This window comes from Bufo gargarizans, chromosome 5 (assembly GCF_014858855.1).
Source record: "Bufo gargarizans isolate SCDJY-AF-19 chromosome 5, ASM1485885v1, whole genome shotgun sequence".
Lineage (NCBI taxonomy): Eukaryota > Metazoa > Chordata > Amphibia > Anura > Bufonidae > Bufo > Bufo gargarizans.
Genome location: NC_058084.1, coordinates 99,330,517 through 99,352,055, shown reverse-complemented (window position 1 = coordinate 99,352,055; position 21,539 = coordinate 99,330,517). Strand labels below are relative to the sequence as shown.

Below are 21,539 nucleotides of genomic sequence, written 5' to 3'. Positions count from 1 at the left end.
TGCATATGACTTTTTGATCGCTTTTGCAATGTGATGTAAACTTTTTATTTTTTTATTTTTTTACAGTGTTCACCTGAGGAGTTAGGTCATGTGGTATTTTTATAGATCAGGTTGTTAGGGGCGTGGCAATACCTAATATGTCAACTACACACAGGACCCGACAGCAAGCATTTGGATCAGTCGTGCCAACTGTATGTACCCGGCTCCAAAGACTTGATAAAGGAGTACTCTCACTCCGAAATGCGTTGTCACCTGAATAAATAATGTCATGATATTTGAAATCTGCTTAAGCATTATGACTTATAATACTCTGGATCCCATCCTGCTTTGTTACACTTAGATGTTGACAATAAAGGAAATACCTTGAAGTAATAGCCAATAGGGAGAGGAACGACTTTTAATGCATTTAGTATGTAGTTAAAAGGGAGTCTGTCACCACAATTTGACAATATAAACTGCTTACGTGGCGTTACGTGAACTGTACACGCCTCGGATCTCGGCCGGTACTTGGTATGATGAAACTGCCTTGTAGGGCAGGACAGCAAGAGGCTGGGGTGGGGTAATATGAAAAGAAGGCAAAGCAGTCTGGGAACCTACAACAAGAACCCCGCCCCTGGGCACTTGCAAGACCTCATTTGCAGATAGGCAAAAGATATGTTTTTTCAGCTGGTGAAAGTCAGAAGAATACAACAAAGGTACCATTGGAACCTTGTGTAGTTGTGCTCATATCAGTGGTGTAATATTGATTTCCAAAGTTAATTTAAGGGAGAGAAGTTCGGGCTTCTAAAGTGAAAATAAAACAAAAATGTTGGCTCTCCAATACAAAAATTGTAGGTTGGTTGTTCGTGAAAACTATGAAGTGGAAAATTTTTAAATCGAATTGTTAAAGGTGTATTCCAGGAATAACCAAAACAAATACACAACAGAGGATGGCCAAATATAAAGAAAAGCAATGGACTTTATTTATTATATAATCTGTCAGGGAATCTGGACTGGCAGCACTACAGTATTGCAGAAAATTAAAAAATCTACTGTTGATTTGTCTTCAGTATTGTATACAGCGCTGTGTACTGAACACCAATTAGGGACACCTTCAGAGTCAGTTTCTTAATTTTAAAAATGTGTTATAAGAAAAAAAGAGAATAGGAAAAAAACTATTTTTCATCAGACCTCAGATGAGACTCTTGATCTTTATCAGACCTCAGACCAGATCCCCAATCTTTATCAAACCTCAGATCAGACCCCCAATCATCATCAGACCTCAGATCAGACCCCCAATCTTCATCAGACCTCAGATCAAACCCCCAATCTTCATCAGACATTGGATTAGGCCCCCAATTTTCATCAGACCTAAAATAAGACCTCCAATCTTCATCAGACCTCAGATCAGACCCCCAGTCTTCATGAGACCTGAGAATAGGCCACCAATCTTCATAATGGAAATGCTCATTAGTAACAATTAGGTCTTAAATCCTGGCCCTAGATTGCACGGTTCACTTTTTAAATGTGATTTTCATAAAGCATAAAAATATGGTAATTATAAACACTTACCATATATAAAAAATTGCAGCTACTGTTTAAACGTCTGCCCCCTCCTTTAAAATTAATTTGGTTTAGTGTCGTGTAAAGCGAATACAGCTGATAAGATATCAGTTGTGTGTGATAATGGAGCAAAGTAAAAGTACGGAGAGGAGGACGGACAAAGCAGTCTGTTGTGGGGCTCTGGGAAAGTAGCAGACTACTTTCTTTACTCTCACTTTGCCCCATTACCACTCACGGTTAATATCTTATCAGTATGTAAGATGGTAATTGATTACATTCAGACTGGTTAGGAGAGCTGAGAGAACTCTTTAGCTCACTGCACTGAACTTTCAATGTTTTCTGTCCCAGCTTTGTTATGAGAACAGTTTTTTTTATGTACTAGTAGAGGAGTCGCCATTTTATTTCTCCTGATGTTTGTCCCCTAGAAAAAACAAGACATTATAAATAATGAAAGCTATTTATGTATTTATGTATTTTCAGTAATTGTATATTCTAAATTCCCAGAGAACCCCTTTGAACTTAATTAAAACTTGCAGTGAATCGAACGTTTCACCAAAATTGTTATTCGCCAGTTAATAACCAGATAGTAATACATATCCTTTTATTCTAATCTGTTTATATTTTCTGATTGTAGATATTTTTTATTCTTTTTCCTGTACATGATTATGGGGGCGGCCATCCTGCCTGAGCTGTTCTTAACAGCATTTACAAAGCATTAAGAAAATTGCATTATGGCAGCCCCATGGGCCATAGACACAATGGTCAGGAGGGGACCCTATCGAGAGTTTTCTAGGCATGCTCTGTGACCCATGCAGAGGTCATTATACAAGGAAAGAATAGATAAAGTCTGACCATCACCTATTGTGAATGGAGGATGATATCATTACAGGCAGGATTAGAATGAATTAACTGCAGTAAAGTGAACTGTATAAATCAAGAAGTGGCGCCAAAAATAAGACATAGTGGCCAGAGCAAAAACTGCAGGGTTTTTGGTTTTAGTTTAAATATAAAAAGTGACATGGAAAATTATATTTTTTTTAAATTGATTGATAGAATATACTCTAAATTCTCATTCTAGGAAAGAACAGTAGCAATACGAAGACAAACTGTAGGGGGATTTGGACTCAGCATCAAGGTACAGTATGTATATTTTAAGCATTATTTAAATATCAAAATAGACCTGTATGAATATTGATGTTACATTAAGGCCTCATGCACATGGCTATTGCCCAGCCATGCCCTTATTGCACCCCACAAACAGAGGGTCCGCAATATGCATCGGCCGTGTGCTCACCACATAACGGATTCCAGAATCCAGAAGGTGCAGTGCGGGACAATTTTTTTTTATATTTTTTGCGGTGCGGACGGATCACAGACCCATTCAAGTTGAAATTGTCTGGATCCGTCTGTGAAATCCGAATTGATGTTGCCCGTGCATTGGAGACCGCAAATTGCATGAGGGCTAAGAGTCTGTCTGTGAAGACTTTGTGGTGTGAATATATCTAAAAGTGAGAAATTACACACTATCCTTAGCAGACAAAAACATTTATAATAGCAATGTTTATCTACATAGCACCACCATATTCCACAGTTCTTCACACAATTCAGAAGGTGCATGTACCAAATTTATATCACAGGATTGCAGGCTAACATACAAATGAGACACTAGGAGAAGGGTCCTGATCACAAGAGCCTAGCATCCATGAGGGTTAAACTTGAATTGGGTTATTCGGTTTCAAGCATAAACCTGGCTGTTGCAGGCAAATCAATGAAATAACAAAAAAAGCATTACTTACCAATTAGGTTTAGGGTGGCGCTTATGTTCTCTCCACCAGACTTTGTTTATCTGGTTGCAGGGATTACATCATCAACACGTGACCACTGTAGCCAAAGCCAGTAAGAAATTCTTATTTTATTATTTTAGTGCATTGACAACCCCTTTAAGTTATGATGGCATAGCAAGATATTATTCATTTTCCCTCTATTTTAAGTAGCAATGTACATTTATTTTATTATTATGCCAAATTTCTATTAAAAGAAGTTAAAATAAGATATATTTAATATCTCAGCTTCCATCTTTATTAATGATCTAAGATGAAGCTCTATCTGTGGCAGGCGAAGCACTATGAAGTGCCTTTTGCGCTGTGGCATTAGAAGAATTTTGATATCTCTTTTAGTCTAATTACTCTGTAATTCCTCTAGCGCCGTTCTATGGAAACAGTAGGTATAAAGCGCACACCAAATGCTTGAAATAACTTCTTTATTAACTTCACCTTTTCTTCATATATAACACTGCCGCCTCCGCAGCAGATAGTCCATGTACATAACACATGTTGAAAAGATTTCACAAAATGGCGGTATGAATAAGCTGGTGGTTCAACTGTTCAATCTTATCATTCAACATAAAATGGTGGATATATTTCTCTCTTGAGTATCTGTCCTCTCAATTTAAGTTATTTAAGCACTTTATGATCTCTCTGAGAGGTATATCTGAGGTTAAACAAATAGTTCTACTGCAGATTGCAGTTTGCTTTTGCAATTTGCATGGATTGTATGATTGCAATTTGCATGGAATCTGGTTTGTATGCTTGTAATTTGTAGCTTGCAATTTGCATTTGCAATTGGTGCAACTGTAAGTAAACACACATATAACTGGTTCAGTATACAATTCTAATCACAATACTAACAGTAGGAACATTATATAACTGTTTAAAATACCGATTTTGGCCTCTCTGCTTCCATAAAAACACATCTCTCAGTGGAGTGAATGTCTCTTCAGCTCCTGTCTCCCCAGACAGGCTGTGTGTGAGGCTGAATGTAATTGGTGAAAACTCTTGCTGTGTGAGAAGCTGGATGTGATTTGTCTAGACTTCTGCCCAGCAACAACATATTAACACTAAGCTTTCTGTTGTTCCTGCTGTGTCACTGAGTGTACCTTAGATTACAAAATGAATCTTAAAGGCATATTATCTTTTTCTGGTTCTGTGAACACAAAATATAACAGTTATATGACATCCAAAACATGATGTCACAGTAAATAACTCTGCTTTTGTCTTTAACACATAAACATAGGAACTGTATTAAGGTTATTAGCAGGTTTAGCTATATACACATACCAGGCATATTAACAAACTAGGACAAGTTTTAGCTGGCCAGCTACACTATCTGGTACAGATTTTCTTTAAAGGGGTTGTTTGAGTTAAATAAAAACGTAGGCAACCCCTGTAAATGGCATAAAATAACAAAAGCAAGGATACGCTAACCCATTTTCTCCCTTGCTTCTTCCTGCACTGAGCTCATGTCTTTTCTGCTGCTCTTTGTTTTCCTGGATACAGTGGGGATGATCTATGCACACAGGTCACCACTGGCTTCAGACCAGTGATTGGCTTCAGGATGACCTGTGTGCATGAAAACTCACTATGGCAGCCAGAAAGTTGATGTCAACAGTGGGAGGACCGGAGCTCAGCGTGGGAAGAAGCAGGGGAGGAAACAGGTGAGTATCCATTTTTTTTTCTTTCATTTTAGGCCATTTACAGGGGTTGCCTGAGTTTTTACAAAACTTGGACAACCGCATTAACTATGTATTTATCACCACTCAAAAAAGTGTGAAATATCATATTACCTTTGTTCTTCTTTTTCCCACTGTTACTGTAGCTCCGTTGTCAGATATTCACATCATTATTTTTGGTGCCTGATTGACTATTGGTATACTAATGCTATCAACTGGGTGGTCCTACTGCAGCTGCCCATTATACATTAGGTGTGAACATTCCTTGCTCCATTTTTGTTACCTGTAATCAAAGCAAAAATCATAGATCATTTACAACTTGAACTGTGAACGGGGAAAATGATTCTTGATTCTTAATTTGACTATAATTTTGATCAGCGCACTTTTTTCTCATGTCATTAGGCTTCTTCATTAACATACACCTTTGCAGACAATGGAACTTTATGAAACATCTTTAATCAAAGAAGGAAAATTATGTGCGTGCTAATTTACAAATGCTAAGCCCACCTAGTGTGTGTCCATGCACTGTACCTATAATGAGAACATGTATTTTACATTAAATTTAACTAAAAATAATAACATTTATACCTACATAGCAATTTAGCTTGTTTTAGTATAAAATAGCATGCTCTTACAGTTTTACGGAAGAGAGAATCCATTAACGTGTTCTGTTTCCCCTGAGGTTAAAATAAAATGTGCAAATTATCAAAAAACATGTAGGGGACAATTGTCAAGGCCAGCATTTTGTATGCCAGTATTAACCACCTCAGCCCCCCTAGCTTAAACACCCTTAATGACCAGACCACTTTTTACAATATGCACTACACTACTTTCACTGTTTATTGCTCGGTCATGCAACTTACCACCCAAATTAATTTTACCTTCTTTTCTTCTCACTAATAGAGCTTTCATTTGGTGGTATTTCATTGCTGCTGACATTTTAACTTTTTTAGTTATTAATCGAAATTTAACTAAATTTTTGAAGAAAAAAAGACATTTTTCACTTTCATTGTAGATTATAGTGGCTCACTCCGCTTGTCACTGCAGTAATGGTGCTCTGCTGCAAGTGATTCACCTAATCTCCCAATCGAAATAAATATAAAGTAATCAGCAGGCACTCACCATTTGGATTTCACACATATAACACATTTAATAATTGTTTAGAAATAAAATAATTACTTTAGGATTCCACAGGCCATTTTTTACAGATTTCGATTTCAAACTACTTCTCACACATTAGGGCCCCTAAAATGCCAGGGCAGTATAACTACCCCACAAGTAACCCCATTTTGGAAAGAAGACACCCCAAGGTATTTCGTGATGGGCATAGTGAGTTCATGGAAGTTTTTATTTTTTGTCACAAGTTAGTGGAATATGAGACTTTGTAAGAAAAAAAAAATCATCATTTTCCGCTAACTTGTGACAAAAAAATAAAAATTCTAGGAACTCGCCATGCCCCTCACGGAATACCTTGGGGTGTCTTCTTTCCAAAATGGGGTCACTTGTGGGGTAGTTATACTGCCCTGGCATTTTAGGGGCCCTAATGCGTGAAAAGTAGTTTGAAATCAAAATCTGTACAAAATGCCCTGTGAAATCCGAAAGGTGCTCTTTGGAATGTGGGCCCCTTTGCTCACCTAGGCTGCAAAAAAGTGTCACACATGTGGTATCGCCGTACTCAGAAGAAGTAGGGCAATGTGTTTTGGGGAGTCTTTTTACATATACCCATGCTGGGTGAGAGAAATATCTCGGCAAAAGACAACTTTTCCCATTTTTTTATACAAAGTTGGCATTTGACCAAGATATTTATCTCACCCAGCATGGGTATATGTAAAATGACACCGCTAAACACATTCCCCAACTTCTCCTGAGTACGGCGATACCACATGTGTGACACTTTTTTGCAGCCTAGATGCGCAAAGGTGCCCAAATTCCTTTTAGGAGGGCATTTTTAGACATTTGGATCCCAGACTTCTACAGATTTCTTTATTCGCATCGATCAATGTGGATTAAAAAATGTTTCCCCCAAAAAAAAAGGAGGGAAAGGCGTCTGCCAGGACATAGGAGCTCCGCCCAACATCCATACCCACTTAGCTCGTATGCCCTGGCAAACCTGATTGCTCCATTCACATCAATCGATGTGGATGAATAAATCATTGCCGGGATTTATATATATATTTTTTTATATACAAAGTGTTTGCCAAAGCATATGAACGAGATTTCATATGCATTTCGCTGCAAGACGAGATTTCTCCTCTGCAGTAAAAGATACGTTTGCCGAGGCATATGAGCTGAGGGAGCGGCCCTCAGCTCATATGCCTCGGCAAACGTATCTTTTACTGCAGAGGAGAAATCTTGTCTTGCAGCGCCGCATACACCGACTTTTGTGTAATCTGACAGCAGCATAATGCTTCTGTCAGAATGCACATCAGTGCTGCAGCTAGTCAATCGGTTGGTCCACCTGGAAGGTAAAAAAAACAAAACAAAAAAGAAAAAAACAGGCCACAACTCAATACATTTATTAACTTTATAATAACATTTGAACGGAACATATAAACTTTATTTAACTTTTTGAACAGAACGTTAACCTTTATAGGACAAGCCTCTCCTTCCCCATGGGACAATGTGCAAAGTGCTACAGGGTCTGATCTTTACCCTCATATATCCGAAATTTGTGGGTATAGCCTGTGGCCCTTTCACAGAGCTTATACAATTTGACCCCATACTGGGATGTATTGTTTGAAGCCAAGGTGCCCGGTAAAATGTATAAGGGACTCGTCTACGCAGATGTTTTGCTCAGGGGTATACAAATCTGCAAATTTGTTGTTGAAGTGGTCTATGAGGGGCCGAATTTTGTGGAGCTGGTCAAAAGCTGGGTGGCCTCTGGGACGGGAGGTGGTGTTGTCGCTAAAGTGCAGGAAACGCAGGATCGCGTTCCGGAGCCGGCTGTCTCAGGCAGAGTCACGCATCGGCCCATCATTTCGTGAGACGCGAGATTACGCTCAAAGCCTGCCCGTGCATGCGCATCGCGGGCCGGCAAAAGTTAGAGGGTATTACATCATCAGCCTGCCAGCCAATGATCGTTTCAAAAAAACGAATCACAAGCCAGTTAACACTTTATATTTATAAATATAAGGTGTTAAATGGCTGCTGTGCTCCTCTGTTGGTCCTTTTGGTCGGTTGGTTCCAGCAGAGGAGCACAGTTCACAGTGAGTACACACCAACAGCACACTTAGCCCCCAGATCACCACCATCACCCCAATTAACCCCTTGATCGCCCCTGTCAATCACCTAGTGAAAGGGAAAAAAGTGATCTAAGTAAACTGGTATTGTCACTGGTATTGTCACTGGTATTGTCACTGGTATTGACTGTTAGGTTTTACACCCGCCTGCGCCGGGTGTAGATGTGACGTCTACACCCGGTTTTACACCCGCCTGCGCCGGGTGTAGATGTGATGTCATCGGCGCAGGCGCACTGAGGATGGAGCGGCCGAGCGAGCGTTCTCCTCTCAGTGCGCCTGCGTCGACTGAATACCGTTACGGCACAGGCGCGAGATCTTGATAGCAGACAGGGCCAGCTAGAGGACGATCGCATTCGCTGGCCCTGTCAATCAACATGCGGAGGGGGCGTCTATATGATAGGAGGATGCGGCTGCTGCCAGCTATTGCCCTTGCGGTTTATATTTGCTTCTGGAGTTCTCAGCTGGTGTTTGGAGTATCTCCTGCTCCCCGTCCGTCTTAAGCTAAGTCCTACTCCTTCCCTTTTGTTGTGCGTTATAGATAGGCCTCAGGAAGACGCTGGTTCCTGCATCTTGCACTAGGAACTGGTTGTCTTATCTCCAGCTCCATAGCTGAGGGTTTGTTTCAGTTTCAGCTAGGCTTAGGTTCCAGCGCATGAGCACTTCCACCTTAAGGATTTGCTCATGTCAGCAGTCAGGGAAAGGCCCAGGGATTGTTAGGTGGTGACCTTTCCCTGTTGCCTATCTTTGGGGCCTAGCCTGGTGTTTTGTTGCTTTTGTATTTTGTATTTGGTTTGTTTCCCTTCCCTCACCTACTGTGACACCGCCACAATTTTTGTCATAACATCACAAGTTCCCTGACCAACGCAGTTGCTGGAAAGGTCCACTTAACCACGGACACATGGACAAGTGTATTCGGCCAGGGATGCTACATTTCCCCATTTCCCTGATGGCACATTGGGTGAACGTTGTGAAGGCCAGGAGCGAGTCATACCCTGGGGTGGCACAGGTGCTACCGACGCCAAGGATTGCAGGCCCTACGTCGATCAGGGTTTCCGCCAGCATCTACGTTAGTGGCTCCAACCCCCACTTCTCCTCCTCCGCCTCCTACTCCACTTCTACCTCCGAATTATCCACGTACAGCACCAGTCAGCCATCATTCGGTAGCTGGAAGCAGTGTAGCACTGCAGTGGAGAACCGGAAACAGGCCGTGCTGAAGCTGATATGCTTAGGGGACAAACAGAACACTGCCGCAGAGCTGTGGCAGGGGATAAGAGACTAGCCCTAGCTGTGTCTCTCGCCACTCAACCTAGAACCAGGCATGGTTGTGTCTGATAATGGCTGTAACTTGGTGGCGGCTTTGGAGCTCGGCAAGATCACACACATCCCATGCCTAGCCCACGTCTTAACCTTAGTGGTTCAGTGGTTTCTCAAAACATACCCAAATTTTTCTGAGCTAGTGGTGAAGGTGTGCCGCGTGTATGCACATTTCCGCAAGTCATCAACAGCTTCAGCCAGTCTGTCAACACTGCAGCAGTGCTATCAAATCGATACCGGAACTTTTTTTCCTCTTCTTTTTTACCTTCATATTTTTTGGCGTTGTCCAGATTAAAATGCTCAAGGGGAGCAGTGAAAAAATTTCAATATACTCCCCTTTCCAAATCCGATCCCTTATGTCCTGTTTTAAGCGTGCCTCAAAGCAAACATAAACCTTCCCCCGTGCAGTGTCATCCATCCTAACTGGCTCATTCGCAAGCGAACCCCCAATCTGCGTCTGTACTGACACAAAACCCGATCCTGCAGACGGCGCGGCGTTCCCACTCGTAACACGCCCAACCTGTGTATGGACTGCACTTATCCCCACGCTATGTAATGGGTTGAGCTCAGTCCCCGTTATACCCCAGGCAGGAAGCGGCGACTCCCCACATGGCACCCACCCTGCTGCTACCGACGCCAAACCCCCTAATACATTGACAAGCCCCTGCTCCAAGTCCCCCGAAGGTCCCCCAACCCCTCCTCCCCCCAAGGTACTAAGGATAGATAAGAAAGGTCTCCATGGTAACTCACCAGGCTGCTTGGGTGTTGTGATCCCACCAGATGCACATCCAGAATCTAGTCCAGCTGCAGATCCAGTATCCAGATGTGGCAGGCCAGTGCCAGCGACTGATGCAGATCCCAGGGGCCCCAAAGCAGGTGGCGCTGGTGCTGTTCAATGAAGAGGCAGGGCCAGCATCCTGCTGCCCATTTTCAACAGTTGACCTCATGCTGGCAGTAGCACTGAAGAAGGGGGGGCGAGTGTCCTGCTGACTGCTCAAATGCAGGGCCTGCTTCAACCACTGCTGAAGGGAGAGACAGCTCCGTCCTCAACTGAGCAAGGGGATCCGCCAAACCTGGCCCTGTGCCGCCATTTTCACCAGCAAGGGGAGTGCTGGTTAGGATCCTGCATCTGCTGCAGTCCCGCCGTAATCATGGATTCCTCCCACAGAGGGAGGAATGAGCAGGAGGCTGCCACTCTGCCGCCCCAACGTTAAGGGTCCCTAGAGGGGCTCCTGACCGAGCGCCGGACTCTGGGAACCTGCTATGAACTGAGGCACACCAGTGGCTGGCGCGTCTCTTGCTGCACGACCTGTCACCTACATCTTCCTCACTGAGCAGGCCCTGAAGCTGGCCATGTAACCATTCCAGCCGCTGCACTTCAGCCTTCTCTCGCAGCTGGCGAATCAGTGCATCTACATCACCTATTGCAAGATGAGCTGCCTGCACTTCACTGTGCCCCTGTCTGGATAATAATTGTTTTCTAAATTGGCCCCTTTCCCGCCTCCTGACACCATATTTAAGACCCCCATTTTCACTCCGCCCCTACCTTTAAACACGCCAATCCCTGCCTAACCTATCTCGTTGACGCCTCCCCACGTCATGCTGGCCTCTCCCCAGGCTGCGCCCTCTAGTTCGGCCACACTTTACTGTTTGCAAAAGGAAAACACATCATTAAACAGAGCAACTGCAACCTTGGGACCAATGTGGCAGTTTACCAACATATACTCAGATAATGATCCTGCTTTTTTTTGGGGGGGCTTCTTTACCAATTGCAAGACAGAACATTCTACACAGCAGTACAGTTGTGTTTGCTTTTTTTTTTTACTTTGCTTTTATTATCCTTAAGCCAATTTTCACCCGGTCAAAAGTGAAAAATATCTATGTCAATGTCAGTATATCATGGGGTGCTATTTATAAAAAATAGCTAATTCTTTGTTGTAAGTTTGCAAATACATGTAAGGATACATTTTTATTATCATGTATTTCTAAGTAATCTATATTCAGTAATGTAAAGGCGCACACATAACATGCACCTTACATTTTACCTGTCAGAAGTATAAGTAGGGAATGAAAAATACATTTATGTCATCATTATATAATTAAGTTGCTCTAATTGAAATTCAATAATTGAAGCTGACAACCAGCTAGTGATTAACATACGGAACCAATAACCATAAGTTTGGTTCCTAGAAATGAATGTCTTAATACTGATCTATAAAAATGGAAAAGAAAATATACCTATAAAAATCATTCTTCATAAAATCTAAAGAATAATATAGTCTGAAAAGTCCAAAGGGGCTCATCATAATAATTAGAACGTCTAGAAGTTCTGTCTCTCCTCTGTGGGTACTGCTATTAGACCGGGACTTATCTTGAAGGTTTTTGGGTGTTGTATAAAAGAAGTATAAGCATATAGCACAATATTTGCCTTTTTTTTCCATCTGAACACATGATTCCTCCCTTCTTCTTGCTTGTAGGCCAATGAGTCATTGGCCCACAAGCAAGAAGCAGGGAGGAATCATGACTTCTAACAAAGTTTTAAGCGAATAGACTTTGGATGTTTCATCCGAAGTCGATTCGCTCATCCCTAGTAGACAACTAGTGATGAGCAGCATAGGCAATATTCACTTTCGCTATATTTACTAATTATTCGCAGACGGGTCCCTAATACTAATATACCACCTCTCCTGGACTTACCTAAGCCTACATTTTCAGGGCAGTGTAGGAACCAGCTAAAGTTGTACTCTACTCAGAAGCCCCAGGCAGATGGGTGTTGCTCAGTTTAAAAGAGGTACTACCCTCAATATATACTACAAGAAAATTTGGACTAGCACATTCATATTCATAGTCACAGGTGCATATCCATAAGGCCTCATGCACACGACAGTATTTTTTCACGGTCCTCAAAAACGGGGTCCGTAGGTCCGTGATCCGTGACCGTTTTTTCGTCCGTGGGTCTTCCTTGATTTTTGGAGGATCCACGGACATGAAAAAAAAGTCGTTTTGGTGTCCGCCTGGCCGTGCGGAGCCAAACGGATCTGTCCTGAATTAGAATGCAAGTCAATGGGGACGGATCCGTTTGACGTTGACACAATATGGTGCAATTGCAAACGGATCCGTCCCCCATTGACTTTTAATGTAAAGTCAGGAGTCCCTTTATACCATCGGATCAGAGTTTTCTCCAATCCGATGGTATATTTTAACTTGAAGCGTCCCCATCACCTTGGGAACACCTCTATGTTAGAATATACTGTCGGATATGAGTTACATCGTGAAACTCAGATCCGACAGTATATTCTAACACAGAGGCGTTCCCATGGTGATGGGGACGCTTCAGGTTAGAATATACTAAAAAACTGTGTACATGACTGCCCCCTGCTGCCTGGCAGGTGCTGCCAGGCAGCAGGGGGCAGAACCCCCCCCTGTTTATAACTCATTTGTGGGCAGTGCGGCCGGCCCCCCCTCCCCCCTGTAGTTAACTCATTGGTGGCCAGTGGGCCCCCTCCCTCCCCTGTAGTTAACTCGTTGGTAGCCAGCCCCCCCCTCCCTCCCCTGTAGTTAACTCGTTGGTGGCCAGCCCCCCTCCCTCTCCTGTAGTTAACTCATTGGTGGCCAGTGGGCCCCCCCTCCCTCCCCTATAGTTAACTCCTTGGTGGCCAGTGGGCCCTCTCCCCTCCCTCCCCCTCCTAATTAAAATATCCCCCCCTATCATTGGTGGCAGTGGAGAGTACCGATCGGAGTCCCAGTTTAATCGCTGGAGCTCCGATCGGTAACCATGGCAACCAGGATGCTACTGCAGTCCCGGTTGCCATGGTTACTTAGCAATTTGTAGAAGCATCATACTTACCTGCGAGCTGCGATGTCTGTGTCCGGCCGGGAGCTCCTCCTACTGGTAAGTGACAGGTCTGTGCGGTGCATTGCCTAATGATCTGTCACTTACCAGTAGGAGGAGTTCCCGGCCGGACACAGACATCGCAGCTCGCAGGTAAGTATGATGCTTCTACAAATTGCTAAGTAACCATGGCAACCGGGACTGCAGTAGCGTCCCGGTTGCCATGGTTACCAATCATGCCACTGTCTGCCACTGTCTACACTGTCTGCCACTGTTATTTCTTACCCAGACTGTTTTCTTATCACTTTATCCCTTTGTATTTGTACATCGTTACTTTTCCATTATTGCATTTCTTTAAATCAAGGTCTTGAGGGTTTAAATCTTTTCTCTCACTGACTAAAAGCAATTAAGCATTCACTTCCATTTTTCAGACAAGCTGAAGTTACAGTACATGTAGTTTTTTCTTCTTTTTTATCTTATTTAGGCCTAATTCATTCCATGGCCGTATCCGTGGCATACCTTATCACGGATGTGGACCCATTCACTTTAATAGGTCCGCAAATCCGGAATTGCGGAACGGCCGCATGCAACAGGACCCCTCGGAAGCACTACTTCCGTTCCGCAAAAAGATAGAACATGTTCTATCTTTTTGCGGAACGGCCGGATCGCAGACCCATTAAAGTGAATGGGTCCGCGATCCGATGCGGCTGACCTACGGCCGGCGATCGTGCAGTTCGTGTGAACTCGGCCTTATACAGGTGAAGTGATTGGTTTTATTTAAAGGTCCCACTTGTATATAGTTTTAATAAGGATCCATTCACACGTCTGTGGATCCGCAAAACACAGACATTTTGCGGACCGCACATCGCTGGCAATTGCGGACAAGAATAGGACATGTTCTATTTTTTTCGGGAACGGAATTGCGGACCCGGAAGTGCATAGAAATGAATGGGTCCGCAATTCCGTTCCGCAAAATATGGAACGAATTTGCGGACGTGTGATTGGGGCCTAATTATAACAAAAAATATTCAACTGAAATTAAAAGGTTCGGGGCTTACATTGTGTGCCCTCACCATGCAGTCCCAGGTGAGGGTCCATTTTCCCTTATAGAATATATTGAAAGTTTAGTTTCTGCACAACAAACCTTTTTCACATGTCTTTTAAGGGCATAATTCAGTAATGGCTAACCTTCGGCAATCCAGCTGTGGTGAAACCACGACTCCCAGCATGCTCCATTCATTTCTTTGGAGTTCCGAAAACAGCCAAGCAAGTGTGCATCTTTGAAGTTGTAGTTTTACCACAGCTGGAGTGCCGGAGGTTAGCCAATGCCATCACAGGCATATAGGCACCATAGTGTGTGTGTGTGGGGGGGTGCTCTGCTGGGTGGCAGAACCCAATCAAGGAGTATTACTGTATATTATCACATTATCAGAATCATTGTGCACATTTGTACTGTACTTTTGCCATTTATTTTATAGTAATGCCCCATACATACCTATGAGTAATATTTTACGACTTTATACAAGGCAGAGGTTGTACAGAGCCATCATATGGATGATATCTCATAGGAGAGATTAATCTTGCAACTATGTATCTGTTCAAATAATGTGTTTCTGTTATGTTTCAGAATATCAACAAATGACTTTAGTTATGTATGAATATGTTAACTGTAGTACAACTTTTAATAAGTAGATGGAATATTTATATGTTTTAGGGGGGATCTGAACATAATATTCCAGTTGTTATATCGAAGATATCCAAAGAACAAAGAGGTACAGTATGTTAACATATTTATGGTAGACTTTCACTCAACATTTGTAAATGTTGGCATACGAAACTGAATTTGTCAAAATTCAATTTTTCATCTGTGTTTTAGAGTTTTTTTGGTGTTCAGGCAGATGTTTTGTTAATGTGATTAGTGAAATATTAAATGTACTACAAACAATGGGAATTAAATGTATCACGCAAATGTTTTCTCATTTCCCCTTTAAACTTTGATTCTGGTTCATGTCTGGTTTATGTTCTAAAAAGTGGGCAGAGTGTGGACGGGATGTAAAAAGGCCTACAGTGTGTGTTTCGGCAGATTGGTTATTATTTATTTCAGAAATCTTACATAAGTTACACCAGGAATCTGTGCCAGCATTTAGCAGGCAAATATTTCAGTTTCTGGTGCATATTACCTCTGAATAATTTGGCACAGTCTATATCAGTGAACCATCTGATTAAGGGCTCATGCACACGACAGTATTTTGCGTTCAGTATACTGGACTTTTTTTAGTTCAGTATGCGGAACATATACTGAACCATTCATTTCAATGGTTCATCAAAAAATACTGGTGTCTCCGTGTGCATTCCATTTCAGTATTTCCGCGCCGTGAAAAGATAGAACATGTCCTATTCTTGTCCACAAATCACGGTGCTTGGCTCCATTCGAGTCAATGGGTCCGCAAAAAAACAGAACACATACGGAAATGCATCCGTATGTCTTCCGTATCCGTTCCATTTTTGCTGAACCATCTATTGAAAATGTTATGCCCAGCCCAATTTTTTTTAAATGTAATTACTGTATACTGTATATGGCATACGGAAAAACGGAACGGGAAAAACGGAAATGAAACGGAAACAAAAAGCAGAACAACGGATCCGTAAAAAACTGGCCGCAAAACACTGAAAAAGCCATACGGTCGTGTGCATGAGCCCTAAGACTGGTGGGCACAGTGTTTATTTGAGGACATCATCAGATGTTATAATCAAATATCAGAATAATGTCAGCTTGAGACAAAATAATTCCTGACTCTGACGCTGACATGTGACGCTGATATCTGCCACCAGACTATTGCTTATATTATGCTACTTTAATAACAAATTATAAGGACAATGTCAGATTTTTTTGCTGGCGAAATCATGCATGGGTAATTATTACACTGAATGTAATCTAGGCAGATTTCACACCATAAACTCAAATCGCATATGGCTTTCTCATTTGACTTTCTTCACTGTTTGGAGTCACAGTGAGTGTCAGATACGCTGTATTTGCTAGATTGATCACAAACTCAAATGATGTTTGACTTTGATATCTGATTTTCCTCACTGGTCAGCAGTGGCGTACTGTCAATGGAGGCAGACGTTGCAGTTGCTGTGTAATGGAGCAAAATAAATTACAATAAACACATTTTAGCACGTTTTATTGTAGTTTATTTTGCTAAATCACATTTTTATAATTGCCAGATAAATTGTACTTTTGCTGTTATTCCATACAATTTTATTGTATATAGCGATGTATCTGTAGATACCTGTATATTGTAAATGAGAAGAATACTTGTAAGATTTTTAGTTAGAGAAAATCCTTTGATTGATTCCAGTTTAGCCTGCAGCTCAACTGCTAATGTTAAACAGACATATTATATTTTGTCAGCCGAATCCGCCAAGAACGGCACACTAATAATATCTGTGGGGAGTTCCTACTCTCACCCAGCAGATTATGTTGGGGAAGACAAGGATGGTACAACATGAATATTGGCAAACAATGCTTTTGTTCTTTGGGAGATAAGCTGACAACAGAACTGTCTGGTAGCGGCTTTCTCCGCTCTCCCCATAGCATACACAGATACGTTCGTATGTGTATATGGAAGCCGGGAGGGAGGCGGGATAGATAGCTGTCGGCCAAACGATTGCTCAGCTGGCAGATATTGAATGTGTATGGCCAGCACATACAGAAGCAGGTCCTGGGTTCAAGAACTGACAGCAGACAATCTGGAAAAACAAGAAATAACATTTTTTAAATACACTAGCTAGATCACAACTTGAAGTGATGTTTGCCTTTGCTATCTCACTTTCTTCACTGGTCACAGCGAGTTTCAGAAACACTGTATTTGTTAGATAGATCACAAATTCAAATGATGTTTGAATTTAATATCTGACTTTGTTCGCTCGTCAGTGACACAGTGAGTATTAGATACATGTAATAGGGGAGATTTACTAGTCAAAAGGTGGTAGAATTCTGCCAAACTGTGTGCCAGCAAACCAGTGCACAGGCTTTGCATGATATGTATTGACTCTTTTAGAAATTTAATGCATTTTTTTTTCACTGGAAAGATTTGTGGCATAGATACATAGAAACATTGTGCACATAAAAACACATAAAAACTTTGCCTGTGGGGTAAAGTAAGCTTGTCAAAAAAATATATAGTACTGTAAATACTGATGGGCAGCTATATATAACTGAGCTGAGCAAGTTTTAGGCAAAAAAATATCTATTTTCTTATTTCCCTGGTTCTCTTCTGGCTCTTTGTTTACCTGCAATATCTGCCTGTCCCCCTGCTCTGCAAAGGAAGTGAATACAAGTGCTGCCCTGAGTGACATGTCTGCCTGCTGGGATACTCAGCAGCATGTTGTATGTGTAGAACTACAAGTTCCAGCTGGAAAATGACACTGCTGATACAAACAGGATCTTCTCCCTACCTGATCTTGTGCAGAACTCCTCTAGTCTGTGAGCTCCTGTGCCCAGCATTTGTCTCCTGACTGCCTTAAGTTACTCAGTACTTGAGCCCTGAGTCTGTGCAGCTGAAGGGGTTAAGAATCCAGGGAGAGAGCAATAAGCAGCAGCCAGCAGTGCAAGGGGGCGTGGCCAGCACAGTGACGTCTCTTGTACAGACTCATATCTGATCTCTCAGGCTTACGCACAAAACATCATCAGAGCAGGGAGAGAAGCTGACATCACAGGTCATGTGACCCTCAGTGAAATCTGAGAACGGCGCAACTACAGATGCAGTAAGTGCATGGCAAAGCTGTTACATTTGATTAGTTAGAAACATACAAAGAACAAAAAAATTACTCAGATAACCCCTTTAACAAGCTACCAGAACTGTGGTCTGCCTGAGCATTTCTATTCCCCTAAGCACTACTAAGAGCCATAAATACATATGATTAGATTATGTTACATTTTTAAACATTGAAGCATACCTAACCTTTCAACAAACAACATATTAATCAGTAGTATTGTTTGGATACATGAGAAATAACATGATTTCTGGCCACTATATCAAATGTATATGGCATATTTTGGCAGTTTTCCTCTGTACATGCTGAACATCTAGTTTGCATGTCTCTCCGACATGGTGGATGGAGACTAGTTTCCAGCCATTGCACACAGAAAGCAGAGGAGAAGCTGTTACCTAAGCCTCCCTTACTCACTCAAAAGTATGTCCCAGGATCATGAAGGAGATTCCAGAGAGGTACTGACCTGTATTGGTTGTGAATTTAGCACTTGTACTGAGATATAAATCTCCTATGTAGCTCAGAAGTCTCTTTAGTGTCTTTCTTTGAGTCCTGTCTCACATTTTACAGTACTAAAATGTCTATCTAACATGCCACCATTATATTGGAACGCTCATGTTTAGATTTTGTCACAGCATCCCTACTACAGTATGATTTTGCAGGGTCACCAGAGATGTCATTCAATTCAGTAATATGTAGTGTCTAGTGTAGAGTCTTTAATATATATGCCTTTAGCTGGCTGAGGGCCCACCATGGAAGCAAGTTATAATTCTTATGATTACGATCCATGAAACAGCATGCTTATTCCTTTCACACTGCAGCATTGATATTCAGTGCATTACTTTAGCTGCATGATATCCGGCTAGAATTCCCCATATGCACTATTTCCCACAAGGATGATCCTATTAGGATTTGTACTGTATGCCTGGAGATCGGCGAGTCGACAAAAACGTAAGTAAACCACAGGTACACATCCTTTTCATTAATCTAAGAAATTATTTTTCGATGTGGGTTTTTTGCCTTGATGCACAAAGTACACACGGTCCTTCTAAAAGTCTGGGAGCCATTACAAAGCTTTGCAATCTGTGTGTGATGACTGGATAATGAAAAAATAAATTATTACTCGGGGAAGAATTAGAGGCAAATTGAATTTTACCACGGTGGCAGATAGATGCATCCTTCTCATTGCTAATCAAGAAAATGCATTCTCTGAAATACCAAAATTGCCAAGTGTGTGACTCCTACGACTGCCCATAGGAGATTTAGGAGGATTAATGTTTTCTTCCCAGACCCTCTAGTTTTGGCAGCCTGTAAAATGAGTTTCTGTATCTTGTATTTGGAATTATCAGCATGGAGAACGCTTTCATATATGAATCTAAAGGAAAGACACAGTTTCTGTTCTTATTTTCATCTATCAATTCCTGGATTTGTGTGATGTTTATTCACCAGTTTATCTTTTTTTGTCTTTTTTATAGCTGAGCTTTCTGGTCTTTTGTTCATCGGAGATGCCATTCTGCAAGTAAGACTTATTCGATGCTATTCTTGCAATGGTTATACCTCATGGTAGTCATTAATAATGGTGAATATGTTTTGGTTTCAGATTAATGGTATAAATGTGAGAAAGTGCAAGCATGAAGAAGTGGTAAGTGTTGAATTTGAAATCACACAAATAGGTATAATAATAATATGCATAATAATCATCAGAGATAAGTGGATTGAAGTTGACGAAGTGGAATTCGATCCGAATTTCAGGACAAATTTGATTTGTACTGAATTCGAATTTCCTCGCACTTCGTGGTAACGCATCTTATTTTTTCCTAAAATGGCTGATGCACATGTTAGAACAAGGAACTAAGAACTCTGGGAATGAGGGATCACCCACAATGCCATGCATGCAGCCATGTGATGTCACAGCCTTACAAATAGCCTCAGCCACCTTGGTCTCTGCCAATTTCCAGTGTACTTAGTGCCGGGAGAGATGTGACAGGCGGTAGGGACAGTGTAGGAAAGACTTTATTCAGCAAAAACAAAAACAAAAAAACAATGATTGAGCAGTTCAGGGAAAAATTACTCATAGTTTAGGGAAAGGATAGGAAAGCATTATCCACACTGTAGGGAGAGAGCAGGGACCAATAGGGGAGTGTAAAGCCTGGGTAATAGGAGCGATTCTATTACTGCTGCACTAATTGGGGATCCAAATAGCAGTTATACGGCTGCTTTTAGTTTTTTTCCCCACTATATGATACATCAGTAACTTCAGTAATCCTTGCTTGTTATTGGGGGAAAGTGCTCTCTGATACCACCAGTTTTGGGGTGTATTTAGGTGAAAAATAACTATTTCCATCCACCCTTGCTTCTTAAAGGAAAGTGCGATTTGGTACAGCCAGTTTTGGTGTGTAATAATAGCAAATATGTCAGCTTGCTGTTCTGCGGTAAAAATACATTGTGTTACAGCAAGTTTTGGGTTGTATTAATAGCAAATATAAGTACGTCTATTCGCCATTCTGTAGTGAAATTACATTCTTAGCAATACTGATGGATTACTAAGCAAATGCTGACCGTGTGAAAGACAGGATCCGTTTTTTTAGGGTTGTTCTCATGATGGATGAGAAGAAGGGCAAAATAAACAATGACATCAAAGCAAACTTACTCCTGACACCCTCTCCACTCTGTCAGGGGGGCTCTACTTGTCTTAGCGTGTAACAGAACAGCTTCTGTAGAAATATATGTGGAATCAGCTGAAGACAGTGTAAAAGAAGTGCGCTCTTTCACTCTATAGTAGAATCTTGGGCCACTGCATGCTTCTTTATACCTGACGTTAACATTGACATGTAAGGCTGAGTTTACACTTATTTGGTCATTTTTTGCCCCGCAATTGACCAAATGAGTGAAGTGTTAAGTGATTCTAGGGGTACTTTCACTGTAGCGTTTTTCTTTTCCGGCACTGAGTTCCGTCATAGGGGCTCAATACCAGAAAAAAACTGATCAGTTTTATTCCCATGCATTCTGAATGGAGAGAAATCTGTTCATGATGCATCAGGATGTCTTCAGTTCAGTCACTGAACAGCGTTTTGGATGGAGGAAATACCGCAGCATGCTGCAGTATTAACTTGGTCCAAAATTCCAGATCAGTTGCCGTAATGCCGGATCCGGCATTCATTTACATTGAAATGTATTAGTGCCGCAATGCCGAATCCGTCCTTCAGGTCTGCTCATGCGCAGACCGGTAAAAATGTGAAAAAAATATATAACAGACCCGTTTCTCCGGATGACATCCAGAGAGACGGATCCGTTCTTGCAGTGCATTTGTAAAACGGATCCACATCTA

At 41.7% G+C, this 21,539-nt stretch overlaps 1 protein-coding gene across 1 annotated transcript in view; it reads left to right on the top strand.

Annotated features, from left to right (window-relative positions):
- SNTG1 (syntrophin gamma 1) overlaps positions 1–21,539 on the top strand; it is a 367,362-nt gene that overhangs the window by 105,049 nt on the left and 240,774 nt on the right. Inside the window, exons 4-7 of the mRNA XM_044294730.1 lie at positions 2,621–2,677; positions 15,150–15,207; positions 19,687–19,730; positions 19,812–19,853. Of these exons, the coding sequence (XP_044150665.1) occupies positions 2,621–2,677; positions 15,150–15,207; positions 19,687–19,730; positions 19,812–19,853 (201 nt within the window). The remainder of the gene's footprint in view (positions 1–2,620; positions 2,678–15,149; positions 15,208–19,686; positions 19,731–19,811; positions 19,854–21,539) is intronic.